The 14,420-nt window shown below is 36.4% G+C and overlaps 1 protein-coding gene across 4 annotated transcripts; it reads left to right on the forward strand.

Annotated features, from left to right (window-relative positions):
- Nucleotides 1-1,059: 1,059 nt before the first annotated feature.
- commd5 (COMM domain containing 5) lies at nucleotides 1,060-14,128 on the forward strand. 4 transcript variants are annotated; one of them, XM_026940540.3, is made up of 7 exons: nucleotides 1,060-1,286; nucleotides 1,469-1,527; nucleotides 3,572-3,600; nucleotides 5,183-5,233; nucleotides 5,381-5,476; nucleotides 8,042-8,117; nucleotides 13,745-14,128. In XM_026940540.3, the coding sequence occupies exons 1-7, from the start codon at nucleotides 1,172-1,174 to the stop codon at nucleotides 13,856-13,858; spliced, it is 540 nt and encodes a 179-aa protein (XP_026796341.1). In that variant the 5' UTR covers nucleotides 1,060-1,171; the 3' UTR covers nucleotides 13,859-14,128. The 4 variants fall into 4 exon arrangements, with proteins under 4 accessions (XP_026796341.1, XP_026796340.1, XP_034161916.1 ...); XM_026940539.2 differs by lacking the exon at nucleotides 13,745-14,128 and adding an exon at nucleotides 8,591-8,750 and having other exon boundaries at nucleotides 1,063-1,286; nucleotides 1,367-1,527; XM_026940538.2 differs by having other exon boundaries at nucleotides 1,065-1,286; nucleotides 1,367-1,527.
- Nucleotides 14,129-14,420: the final 292 nt, after the last annotated feature.

Here is a 14,420-nt window from a genome sequence, read left to right on the forward strand (position 1 = left end):
AATTGTGTGCTTCCAACTTTGCAGCAAAAGTTTGAGGAAGCCTCATGTATGGGTGTGATGGTCAGGTGTCCACATACTTTCGGCCATATAGTGCACTTTACTTTCTATCAAGAATGCAGACAAAGGGAAGCAGTGATCTGAGTACTTGTGAAAGGTGAGTAGTCATGAAGGAAAAAGTGGTGATCAGTAATTGGTAGTAAGCGCAACAGTCAGGCTTTAAACAAAGATGGTGAGTCGAATGAACCTGCTCTCTCAATTCGTGTATCAGCAGCTATGATATGAGGTGGAGAGCCGTATCGAATTCAAGACACTGACGTCTGCTCAGAAAGTCCCTGGATTTGTCTCTAGGCTACTTTTTACATTAAAGTCGCTAAAAGTGTCTAAAAAGTCGCCATATCTATCGACAAAGCCTTAAATTGGGAACACCAACAAAGCCTTCGTACATCTTGGCTGTTTCCCATAATTCCGTGCAGATCACATGACGGAAATAGGCGGAAGTATTCCGAAACACTACCATTAAAGCTGAGTTCACGACAACTGGAAACTCGGAATTTTCCAACTTGGAACCTCCTACTTCCCACATTAGCGCGTTCACGCGAACTCAGCTGTCTGAGGTCGGAAAATAAAACTAATGTTCACTGTAAGCTGTCTATAAAAATGGGAATTAAAGAGTTGTTTGGTTAGTGCTTAATTTATTTTTAAAGTGAATATGATAATTCACTGTTAATAGCACCGAAAATTACGTGAAAGGGCAGTATGATCAAAAAATCTTACAGAAAGCGAACTGACATTCCAAATATCAAAGTATCACTCAACATGTGGCGATTTCAAATATAAACAGAAACTCAAAAGACTGCTTAAAAACTTCAATCACGCTGCTAATTCTTGGTCTTACTTTTCACTATGACCGCTGCCTTGTTGAAGTGACGTCACTGAATCGCAACTTCTCTAAGTTGGAGCTTTCGAAAAACTCCGACTTTCCGAATAAGAGTTACGAGTTGTAGATCCGTTCAAAAGGATCGTTCCTACTGGGAAGTCAAAAAATTTCCCAGTTCCCACTTGATCGTGAATGCAGCATAATAATAGACTGACAGGCAGTATTTTTTGCTGCTTTGCTTCGGATGTGGTGTTGTACTGACCGCGTAAATACATACTCTGTACGAATTACGACATGATGGCTGACTATAATGTTGGGTTTTTCGGAGGAACAATTCCCAAAGAAGTCGTCAGCATGGCCAGACATTTGAAAGATCTGGATAAACAACTCTTCAGCCAAATCCTTAAAGGTGAGTTAGCTAGAAGAGAAGAGGTAGGTGTTGAACAATAAATGTGCGAGTGGTTTAATATTTGTAAAAATATTTTGCAGTAGTGGTAAATGCATTGGAGGAGAAGGAGTGCAGTGTGTCCATGGCAGAAATTATAGAGGATAATTCCCTTTCAGAAGAAAAACTTAGTGACATTGTTTCAGGCATGTATGAGCTACTGAAGGAAGCTTTACGTCTACCATCGTCTTCAGTGATACAAGAGGTACGTTTATTAAAAGTGTAATGTAAGACAATGTTGGAGGATAAAACACTGTTTCTAGTAAGTATTCTCCCAGTACCATTTGAACTGTGATTCAGCTCATTCTGCAATGTGACAAGATGTTAGGACTAGACCAAATGGTTTACTTTTAGATGTTGGCTTTGTTTTATATATTTGTTATATATAATTTACATATTCATACAGTGAATTTATCAGCACTGTCAGTATAATTATCAGTCAAAATGAGCAAAAATACAATAAAATAGGTTGTTATTGAATGACAGTTCAACTGTAAATTGAAATTGCTTTCTAGGCACTTGCGCCAGATATGGAGGTTTCTAGCTGTAAACACCCAATTTTAAGGGGGTGGAAACATGCACTGTAAAGTTGGACAGGAGGAATGATTTCAGCTATATATGTGTAGGAGAAGGCAGAAGCACTGTTGTCACTGTTGTTAATTTATTGAATTTATTTTAAGCAATGGTATGACCAAGATAATTTTCTTCCTTGTTTTGTGTTGCAGTATAAAAACATGGACAACACAGGGTGTCCGCTGGTTCTTAAAGTCTTAAATTGTATGAAATTACATTTTACAAATATATGCCCTTAATAAGTATTAAAATGTTCTACGTATGAATATACATGGCCTTAAATCAGGGGTTCACAATACCAGTCCTGGCCTTCACAGCATGAAGTTCTACCTACCTTCAACACTTGTAATAACTCATTATGCCTTTAATAATTAGCTGACTAGTTGGAACAGGTATGTCAGCAATAACAAGAATTTTAACCTGGGGACTCCAGTACTTCAGTTGAGAACATCTGCCTTAAATTGTGTGATACAAACCTTTCTCAGGGCACTATTCACACACTCATTCATACCTAGGGGCAATTTTGTATAGCCAACCATCCTACCTGCATGTTTTTGGACAGTGGGAGGAAACCCATGGGGAGAGAAGACCCTGAACTCTAGACCCAGGACCCTAGACCCAGGACCCTGTAGTTGTGAAGTGGCAGTGGTAGTGGCACCTTGCACATATTTGATTATATATATATATATATATATATATATATATATATATATATATATATATATATATATATATATATATATGTGTGTGTGTATATATATGTGTATATATATATATATATATATATATATATATATATATAAAATCATATTCACTGATTATTTAAATAATTTAATGTCAATCAGATAATGCAGAGAATAAGCATAATATGATACAAAACAAGCCTGTCAAACTCAAATTCTGCTGCTATGATGAGAAACAAGATTTTTCTTGTCTGTTTGAAAGCTACTAACCAGATAGTTACACTATAAGGACAGAGATGTCAAGGTGAGAGCTGGGAAGTAGCCTGCTGAAGTTTACTGTAGCTCAGGATTTATAATAGAAGGTGTAATTTCCCCTTATTATTAACAAATTGTTTGATGGTGGTTGTGCATTAAAGGATTAAAATAACAAATTGTACAGATCAGGAAAACAATCACAATTTCATTTTGTATATTTCTGGTTATGCCACTGCCAGCACAACACACAATGTGTTTCTGAATCGTTTTTAGATGCGAGCAGCACACAGGCGTTCATTTTAATCTGCTTTTCAGACCATGGTCAAGCCAGCCACAATAGAAACCAGAGTGCATGTATATACAGTATATCGCAGTTTAGGATAACTGCCTTTTGAATGGGGAAAAAGGCTGCAGCCTCATTGGTTTTAGGTAAACACTATGATATGTGTTTGCACGCTGTACAGTAGCGGTCACTATGCTATGAATCTTTGAATTCTGGATAGTTGAAATGCTGTGCAGTTTTTTTCCCCTCCAAGTTCACATAGGCCAAATGAAACAAGCCTGCAGGCTGGATGGCCTATGGGACTGGGGTTTGACTTGTGATACAAAAGATTGCTAAAGGTTGATTAACAGACCTTAGAGAGAACCAAGAACCAAGAATAGCTGCAAAATTATTCCTTAGCCAAGGATGTCTATAATAAAGCACATTGAATTAACTACTGCATTTCTTTTCTTCAGAGTTTCGAAGAAGATCTTCGTGAGCTCAGGTAAGAGATTCTGGGTACAGTCAGGTGACAAAAGAATAACATGAAGTGTCTTAATAAGCAGTTCTCTCATCAAAAGCCACCAGAACAGCTTCAGTATGCCTTGGCATAGATTCTGCAAGTATCTGAAACTGTACTGGAGCAACAGAGCACCATTCTTCCAAAATATATTCCCTCAGGTGGTGATTTGATGACGGTGGTGGAAACGCTTACACAACACTCGGAAGTCTCCCTTAAGTGTTCAGTTGGGTTGCCTTTGGGTTACATTTAATACGTGTTGCCTCCTACTGGACATATTTTGAACTGCACTAGCAAACATACTAAAAATGCTTAATTATGAATGTTATTGTCTTATATTAAATCTTATTGTTTAAGGATGGTTTTGACAACTATATTTTGGTACTCATTGGAAACACCAATCCATGTTAGAGGCAAGTAAAATGCTGTTCAATCCAGCGTTAGTATTTACTGATGTCTTTTCCATAGATCTAAATTCAGATGTCACTTTAGTCACTGATGCAATGGAAACACAAGCCCCTGACATCTGTGCCCTAACAATAAACCCTCATTTAATCACCACTCATTTATTTAGGGTTTTCCTTTAATTTGCCACTTATCTGTATGCAGATTTATGTCATAACCAGGTTTTAGTTAGTAACGGACAAATCTATTAATTCTATTACCAATCTGGAGGAGAAAAAAGATCTACACTGTACCAAGGTTATTATGCACACCAAGCACTTCACACATAGAAACTGTTATTTTAAAATTGTTTTAAGTGTCTAGGCCGATGTGCTGCATCTAAAGTCTTGCACAGTGTTAAAAGAAGATTTTTGGCATAATTCACAAAAAATATAATATATAATATAAAACGACAGGGTTTCACAAAATTTTCTCAATGGTATTCTTAGTCTCTGACCTAGTGACCTGTTTTTGATAGCGCCTACAAAGCACTTCTATATGTTGCTCTAGCTAAATGCTGTAACCGTAATAAAAATAATCAATTATCAAACATGATAGTATTATCCATATATAAAAGTGCAGTAATCCGTGCAAATTATATCATTTGAAGTTGATCAAGTCAAGGTAAAACTAGGTAAAACTAACTTTTTATTAGTTAGTCTTCTTAAATTTACACACACTTAGGAGCACATGTAGGATGCAAAATTTCTTCAGAAATTTTGTACTGAATTTCGAAAATTTTGACTTTTTTCACCACCTTATTGTAAATCACAGTATATAACTTGAGAGAAAGACCTTGCCTGAAGTAAATGTTACACTGAGAAAGATAGATGCTAACAACTTCCCTATCTCAATCATGAATGTAGTGTTCCCTGTTTATGTTGGATCGTGTTGGATGATGATGGTAAAAGCCGTCACTCTACACCACACTAGTTTTAAACTAAGTACCCTCTCAATATATGGGTAAAAACTGACTTTACACCCTGACTTGTGATCAAACTTGGGTTTAGCTGGCTGCGGGACATTCTCACTACCCCTTGCAGTTAGGATGGGTGAAATAAAACTCAAGTTAAGTTAGGTGGCTGGAATGATGAGACTAAACATTACTTTTTGTCAAGCACAGGATTTTTGAGGAGTTCATTGCAGACCTTTCCCGTGTTGTCTTTGGAAATGGGTATGAAGCAAAGCTAAATAATAAATATCTGATTTTTTAGAAGTCACTTAGTTCATTTTTGTTCATTTGTTGCCACCAAAAATATTTTTTAAACATAAAAGAAACAGACAAGTATTCAGGTTTATGCTGTTCTGATTTCTCTTTTAGGCGACCAGCACTTGATGCTTCTGTTACACAGCATGGCCCAAGATTACCTAAATTAGAAAAATTCAGATGGAGAGTGGATGTTGCAATTTCAACAAGGTACAGTAGTAATGTGCATAATTGGCCTAAAGTGATGTAGAGAAGTGTAGAAGAGTGATTATCTCATTCCAGTATAAAACCTTAACTTTTAAGAGAAGCTAAAAAATTAGTGTAGAATTAAATATTCTTCAAGGCTAACTTAGTCATGTTAAAACAACATTAAATGGCTAAGTCCTGGATTTGACTTGTGTAAATGCATCACCAAACAGGAGCTTATTCCAGTTAAAACAGATTTTATTGTTCAGTAGTATAATAGCATTTATAAATATAGCCGCAAGTGCTGATCATCAGGGTCCAAGCACCTTCAGCAAATATTGCCCCCCAGTGGGCAGCTCATAGAACAAGAAAGAGTCCATAGTTGAACATACTTATCAAGTTTTATGAGGATTGGTCAATATCAGTTGTATGAAATTGGCTGAAAGCGGCCATGTTTTTGAAGTAATCCAATGGTAATTAACATCCAGTTACAGCTCAACTGGACTTTCAGTTCCTGATAAACAGCTATGCCCTATTGACATCCATACCCCCAAACTTTGCACACTTCCTCATAACATTGGCTTGAAGATGCCATCCAAGTTTGATGTGAAGTCATACAACCAGTCCTCAGTTATAACTGTTTTAGTAAATCAAGCTCCACACCACTAGGATTTCAACATATTTTTGGTAATTATCGAGAATTAGACTCTGCTGAGTAATTTGACACCAATTTTGTGAACACGGGCCAAAAATCCTAGGACTAGTTATTATCATAAATACGAGTGGGTATGTGTCTTCAACCAAAGGAGCAAAGTTAAATTTCACCATTAACCTTAACCTTTTCACCATTAACCTGGAACCTTTTTCAAAGATATACTAGTGTAAAAATAAATAAATAAAAAATAAAAATAAAAAAACATAAATAGCGCCTCCAGTGTCCAGTTTGAGTGAGGCTGCATGGCATACTAGTTGATCCCTAGAGGAGCCTTCAAGTTTCATGACAATAGGTCAGTGTCAACCCTGATGAATGCCTGCTGAAATCTAATTGGCTGATGGTGGTTATGGTTTTTTAAGTAATCAGATCATCCAAAGGTCCACTTACATATTAGCACAGATGTACATTACACCTAATTTCTGCTCAGTAGGACTTGTGGTTCCTGAGAAACTGTTATTTGAACGTAGTCACACCCCCATGTATGACCATGACCCAAACTTTGCATATGACCTCAGAATGTTGTAAATAACTCTAAGTTTTTTTGCAAATCTATGCAACCAGTCATGAGTTAAAGCTGTTAACTAATAAGTTATGAGGTTCCCCTTATAAGAACGGATTGGCAGGTGGTTTCCATATTGTTTATAAATATTAGCAGGTTTTTGATAATTATTGAAATACACCTTTTTCTGAGTGGTTTTACACACCACGGATTTATTTTATCTTGCCATATACAACCACTCATTAATGTGAATTGAGACATTACAAAGAAAATAAAGCTTGGAAGAAAATAGCAGAGATCAGTGGTGTCTCTGGAGAATGTTTGTATCTACTAGCTAGTACAGTTAGCTTGTGCTGTTAATAGCTAATACGAAGCCTGCCATGTAACATGTAAATCAAACAACCAATCTTCATGCTGATTAGTGCATTATTTACTTTATGTTTTACTAGTTAGAAGATATATGTTTCTAGTAGAAGATATAAATAGATATATAGGTATATGGTGGTGCCTGTGATGAGTGTATATATCTAGTACAGTTAGCTTGCACTGCTAATAAAGCTAATACAAACGAATTTTCATTTTTTTTTTTAACTTTATCAAAATATTAGTATTCATTTTACATACATTTTAAAGATAAATAAGTCATATACTGTTGCAAATCATACGCTGCTCTTTCTTATCGGAGCTAAAATCTTTGGATAGATGGTACATGCTCATGAGCGACACCGATAGCTCTTGCTCCACGCCTACAAGAGACAAACTACAAGCAACACGATTGACTTGTTGTTCACCAGTGTGAATGTAGGGTAAGAATTGGTTGGCATGTGATGGCCATATAGTTTACAAATGTCAAAAATTTTTGGATCATTTTTGAGTTTTTCGCTCTCCTGAGAAGTTTGGCACCAATATTTGTGAAGGCAAAAAATCCTAGGACTAGTTTGCAAAAGTAGGTTTAGCATATTATGCAAGTTATCACAAATTTGAGTTGGCGGAGCTAAATGCTTCGAAAAGCAGTTTTTGACAGCTTGAGCAAAGGAATCAAGCCAAAAAAAAACTACACTTTATTTTTAGAAGAAGAAGAAAAATCATGACAAAAACTATAGGGTTCTAGCGCTACATGCTTGGATGCCTACAAATCCTAACAAAACCAATAAGGTTCCAGCACTATGTGGTTGAACCCCTAAAGAAGGAGAAAGAAAAATCTTAACAATTACAATATGGTTCCAGCACCTTTAGTGCTTGGACCCCTAATAATCCAGCAGGAGCATTAATAGGCTTACTTGATGTGAGAGTTTAATGTATTCGCTAAAAATACTAAGTGATAAATTAGTCATTATTTTAACAATATTGATTACACCATCCTTGTGTATTTCAGCTCCTTGTCTCGAGCTCTGCAGCCAACTATTCTAATGCAGTTGAAGCTTTCTGATGGGAATCTTCATCAGTTTGAGGTAATTAAATTTACCATGATTATTACATACAATTTAACTATAATGAGAATTACCCTATTGTCAGGCTGTGGCACACAAGTTTCCTCAACAAGCTTTATTTTACTATTTCATACAAAGCAAGCTTTTCTTTGCAGAAACATGAGTTTGAGACTGAACGTTTATTATCCAAATCAAACTTTGAGTAACATACTCTGTTATAAGGCACAGTTAGGACACAATACTATAATACCGTAATTTTAGCTAATTAAGAGTCCAGTCTTAATTTCTACACATTTTGCTATTATTTTCACATTAGAGTTACGTAATTAAATTATGTTTTAAATGTCATTAGTTTTAATCAGGCATCAGAGGTCTCAATGCAGTGGTGCCCCTATTCTTGGTGGAATTCAATATTTTAGTGAATCAAATGATGAAATATCTCACTTCAATATCACATTTGTTCATTCAACTCTAACATTTTTCCATTCACACAGTGCAGCCTTTGTGGAAAAACTCCTTTGAAGGCCCTGAAACACAGCACTAAAAGAAGCTGTACGTCTGTTAGTGTCTTTTAGGTGTTTGTGTAGTTACTGTTTTAATGGGTTGAAAGATTAAAGCTCATTGAACAAAAGGCTTTTTTGAGCCTTGCCTGAACACACAGCTTCAGTGGGAGTGAATGGAGTGTGGGCAGGTGTGTTTTGCACAGAAACATTAAAACATTTCAACATTTATTGGACAGTGCACTCTTCGTTTGTCCCTCCTGGATGCACTGCTTCTTTTTATGATAATTCGTAGACCTCTCAAACGGGTGGAGTCTTGAAACCAGCTGCCAGTCAGTAAATTGCAAATGAACATGAGTGACATAAACATATCCATACCAGTGCTGGTGTGATTTGTAAATATTGTAAATAAACTGTAAATATAAAGTTCTGTATAATTATTTGCACATATTTCTGAAATTTGTTGTTTATAAGGCTAGCTAGCTAGCTGTCACTTCCTTCTCCTTCTTCAATTAGTAACTTAGCTGCTAAATGGTGTCACTGCTAATGTTGACCTGGCTTTAGAAAAGTCTTTTGATGCTCCTACTCATGAGAAGACACTGAAAATTAAACAAGGAGACAGACTAACACAATTTTTTTTTCAAATTCATAAGTCAGGCAATTAAAAAGGTCTTTTTATCTGTCTTGGTACAGTAAAATCTAAAAGCATCTTAGATTATGTGGAGCATCTGCCATACAAGTCCATGTGAATGAGTTGTTAGTGTAGAAATGATAACATGTTAGAAAGGGCACATTAATATAAATATCTTTCATGATAAATGTGTTATACGTAATGTATTTTTTATATACACTCACAAAGCACTTTATTAGGAACACTATACTAATACTAGGTAAGGCCTCCCTTTGCTCTCAATAAACAACAGCTTCAGTTATTCGTGGCATGGGTTCCACAAGATGTTGGAAACATTCCTTTGCAATTCTGGTCCATGTTGACATGATTGCACAATTCCTGCAGATTTTTCAGGTGCACTTTCATGCTGTGAATCTCCTGTTCTACCACATCTGATAAAAAACAAAAAGGTATTTTATTGGATTAAGATCTGGTGACTGGGAACGTCACTGAAGAACATTGAGCTCATTGTCATGTTCATGAAACCAGTTTGAGACAACTGTTGCTTTGTAATATGGTGCATTATCATGCTGGAAGTAGCTATTAGAAGATGGGTAAATTGTGGCCATGAAGGGATGCACATGGTCAGCAACAATACTCAAAACAGCTGTGGCATTCAATCAATGATGGTATCAACAAGAAAACATTCTCAGCACCATTACAGCACCTCCACCAGCCTGGACTGTTGTCACAAGGCAGTTTGGGTGCATGGATTCATGCTGTTGTCACCAAAATCTGAACCTGCAATCTGTGCGCCTCAGCAGAAATTGAGATTTATCAGACCAGACGACTTTTTCCAGCCTTCATCTGTCCAGTTTTGGTGAGCCTGTGCCCACTGCAGCCTCAGCTTTCTGTTCTTGACTGACAGAAAGGTGGAACCTGACGTGGTCCTCTGCTGTTGTAGCCCGTCTGCCTCAAGGTTCGATGTGTTGTGCATTTTGAGATGCTTTTCTGCTTACAATTGTACAGAATAGTTATCTGAGTTACTGTAGCTTTTCTGTCAGATCAAACTAGTCTGGCCATTCTCATCAACAAGGCATTTCCATCCTCAAAACTGCCACTTACTGGATGTTTTTTTCTTTATTCCACCATTCTGAGTAAACTTTAGAGACTGTTGTATATGAAAATCCCAGGAGATCAGCAGTTATAGAAATACTCAAACCAGCCTGCCTGGCACCAAGAATCACCAATTTGCACCAGTTTGCCATGGTCAAAATCACAGAAATCACATTTTTTCCCCATTCAGATGGTTGATGTGAACATTACCCAAAGCTGCTAGCCTGTATCTGCATGATTTTATGCACTGCACTGCTGCCACATGATTGGATAATTGGATAATTGAGTAGGTGTACAGGTGTTCCTAATAAAGTGCTCAGTAATTTATTACCAGTCAAGAGATTTAGCTGGATGCAAAATTAGTGATGTTGCTCCTGGACAGGTATGTACAAGCAATTTGTAAAAATCTTTGAATTGTTTGATTGGTGGGTTTACATTTAAAGAATAAAGTAGATACAATTTTATCACTTAGAGAGCCAGGTAAGGAAATGCGTTGGATGAACCGCATTTATAGAAATGTATGTAATGCTAGCTATCTCCCTTGCAGCTGATGATGCTAACACTAGAGCTCAAAAGATCATGAGAGCTCATTACAAATTTAAGACAGCAAAGGCACTCTTGACCATTCTTATAAATCGGTATGAGTCTAATTTCATGTGTTTATAGTGTTGTAACTTGGCTTCAAGCAGTTGAGTGGCTGTGTGCATTTGACACTTTAGTCATAACATCCTTCAATGCATTGTGTACATGGGCAAGAATGGCTGGGTGAGCTCAGCTCAACAACTCTTCATCTGTACACTCAAACACATGGGTTTCAATTTTCAGGCTAATACCATCTACGCCATTGCACTCATCATCTCATAGATCGCCAACTAGCTTGCTGTGTCTCTGCCTTGAACTTGCTGCAACCACAAAGTACCACACTGACTAAAAAATTATCACCAGAACCACTAAAAACTTAATAAATATTTCAGTTTATGCATGTAATGTGCTTCAGGGTGGAACTTTCCCTTAAATACAAACGTGTATGTCAGTATAATAGTGTCCTTGTCAACAAAATGAAATAGAGTGAAAATTTTGTAAATAATGAAATTACACTACTAGAAAAACACATCAAATGCTGAGTTTTCTACATTGAGATGATTTACCAGGCCTTTACTGCAGCCGCCTTCAGTTGCTGCTTGTTTGTGGGTCTTTCTGCCTTATGTTTTGTCTTTAGTAAGTGAAAATCATGCTCAATTGGTCATTGGACATTTAAGAACATTTAATTTAATTGCCTTAAGAAGCTCTTGGGTTGTTTTTTGCGGTACATTTTGGGTCATTGTCCATCTGCACAGTGAAGCGCAGTCCTATCAGTTTTGCAGCATTTGACTGAATCTGAGCAGAAAGGATAGCTCTAGAAACTTCAGAATTCATCCTGCTACTTCTATCAGCAGTCACATCATCAATAATCACCAGTGATCCAGTTCCATTGGCAGCCATATATGCCCATGCCATAACACTGCCTCCACCATGTTTGACAGATAATGTGGTATGCTTTGGAACATGAGCCCTCCTTTTCCTTCTCCATACTCTTCTCTTCCCATCATTCTGGTACAAGTTAATTTTGTTCCAGAACTGGGCAGGCTTTTTTTAAGAGTTTTTTTTGTTTGTTTGTTTTGTTTGTTTGTTTTTTAAAGCAAAGTCCAATCTGGCCTTTCTGTTCTTGAGTGTCACCAGTGGTTTGCATCTTGAAGTAATCCGTCTGTATTTACATTCATGAAGGTGTCTCTTGAATGTAGACTTTGCCAATGATACGCCTACCTCTTCCAGAGTGTTTTTGACTTGGATAGATGTTCTGAAGAGGTTTTTCTTCACCAAGGAAAGAATTCTGCAATCATCTACTTTAGTTGTCTTCCATGGTCTTCCAGGCCTTTTTGGTGTTGCTGAGCTCGCCAGTGCATTCGTTCTTTTTAAGAATGTACCAAATTGTTGATTTGGCCACTCCTAAAGTTTCTGCTATTTCTCTGATAGGTCTGTTTTGTTTTTTTCACCTAATGATGGTTTCTTTCACTTGCATCGACACCTCTTTGGATCCCATATTGAAAGTTCCCATGAACAGCTACCAAATGCAAATTCAACAATTGGAATCAACTTTAGACCTTTTATTTCCTTAATTTGTCATGAAATAATGAGGAAACAGGCCACATCTGGCCATGAAGCTGCTTATCAGGCAATTGTCCAATTATTTTTAGCCTGTCAAAATAGAGGTACTATGTAAAAAATGGCTGTAATTCCTAAACGATTAATGCAATATTTTTGTTAAACCCTGTGAATTAAAGCTGAAATTCTCCACTTCAATCACATCTTGATTTCTTCATTTCAAATCCATTATGGTGGTATACAGAGGCAAAGTTATGAAAATTGTGTCACTGTCCAAATACTTATGGACCTGACTGTATAGCAAAAGGCACAGCACTGTAGTGAATTAAGACACATCTGTTTCAGCGTATTCATATACATGTTTTAGGATACATGCAAAATAATGTTTCTAGCAATTATTCTCACCACAGTCTGGGTTTTTTCTTGCCGTCTCACTGTTTTAGTCTACTGTCTCGGCTCAGATTAAGTTGCAGTTGATATACATTGTGCAGGGCTATTGTGTTGCACATTTAATTCTCTTTTCAGTTGTAGAATCAGTAATATATTGCCAGCATTTTGGTTAATTTGACATGCTTTGCTGTAAATAAAATGTGCCAGTGGTTTGAAGGTTAAGGTAACCAACCATTCATCTGCCACACTTACAGCGTTGTGTTGTCTATAAGTGGTGTTTATAATTTTAGCCATAAAAAGGTGGTACTCCAGATAAGCAGTGTCTCCAATTAAGATGCTGTCTTTTCCTGTGTCATCCATGTGCCTTACATGAACAATACTATTAATTAATTAAAAATGTCTCATTCAATTTTTTTTTAGTAAATTTACAGTAAAAACATAAATTTAACATATGACATATTGTGGTTACATCAGACTGTGGCTCTGGAATTAATACTCGTCACTCAAGCTGATAATGCACAGGAAAACTCCAGTCAAGCATAACTGAGATGCCTGTTTTTTTTTTTTGTTTGTTTGTTTTTTTTTTTTTTTTTTTCCCAACTTTGAATGTCTTTGAATGTCCTAACATGCATTATCTGACAATTTTCATGTTTGTGAAAATGAAGGAACATCTGTAAAACTCAGACTAAATGTCTTCTTGGTTTCATCACTTACAACTATGGGTATAATTTGTACTCAAGAATACATGGTATTAAATGTAGACCAACAGATTAACAGGTACAGGGTTACTGATCCTGCTTTGACTTTGACCTGACTAGGTTAAACCTAGTTTACATTTGATTACAATGTATTTGATATCCCCTTTTTTTTTTTTTTTTTTGTTTTTTAAGGTTTCTGTGCCAAAGTTCCAGGAGCTGAGGTACAACGTCTCACTCATTCTAAAAGAAATGAACGACTTGGAGAAACGAAGTGTTCTCAAGATCCAGGATTATCATGTAAATTAAATTACCTTTTAACTGAGCATAATGTTAAATTTGTTCAGTAAAAAATCTGTTATTGATTATATAACAGTTCATCTGATTAAATTACTGTGTGTTGCATGCTTTTGGATATCCATGTACAGACATTGTGTAATGAATCAGCTTGATTTTTTCCTCTGGCAGTGTAGTTGCTGAAGGAAGTTATATTTTCATCCACTTAACATATATGGAATATTGTTCAAATACAGTATGGTTCAAAAGTGGTAATGAATTAAAGGGCCTATATTAAGAAAATTGGCCTTTTCCTTTATTTGAATTCAGCACTAACTCTGTATTTTTACACACCATTTAAAACCACACACTTTGTCTATGTCGCTAAAGACTAATTTGACTAACTTAGTGTAATTGGCAACTGATGGCCACTCAACATACAGTACAAGCAACAAACAAGCTGTCTCAACCCACATACAGTGCACTGCATAAGTATTCAAAAGTCACATTAAAAGTCATCAGATTCATCTGGATTACAAATGACACTGACACAGATTGTTCCAGCCACTGTTTTTAATTGCAAAACAGTATGTAA

This window comes from Pangasianodon hypophthalmus, chromosome 7, assembly GCF_027358585.1.
Source record: "Pangasianodon hypophthalmus isolate fPanHyp1 chromosome 7, fPanHyp1.pri, whole genome shotgun sequence".
NCBI lineage: Eukaryota > Metazoa > Chordata > Actinopteri > Siluriformes > Pangasiidae > Pangasianodon > Pangasianodon hypophthalmus.

Coding starts and splice junctions, on each gene's coding strand:
- commd5 (XM_026940538.2), top strand. CDS start 1,172: ATGATGGCTGACTATAATGTTGGGTTTTTCGGAGGAACAATTCCCAAA. Junction 3,601..5,182: donor GAAGATCTTCGTGAGCTCAG/GTAAGAGATTCT, acceptor TGTCAAGCACAG/GATTTTTGAGGAGTTCATTG. Junction 5,477..8,041: donor GATGTTGCAATTTCAACAAG/GTACAGTAGTAA, acceptor TGTGTATTTCAG/CTCCTTGTCTCGAGCTCTGC.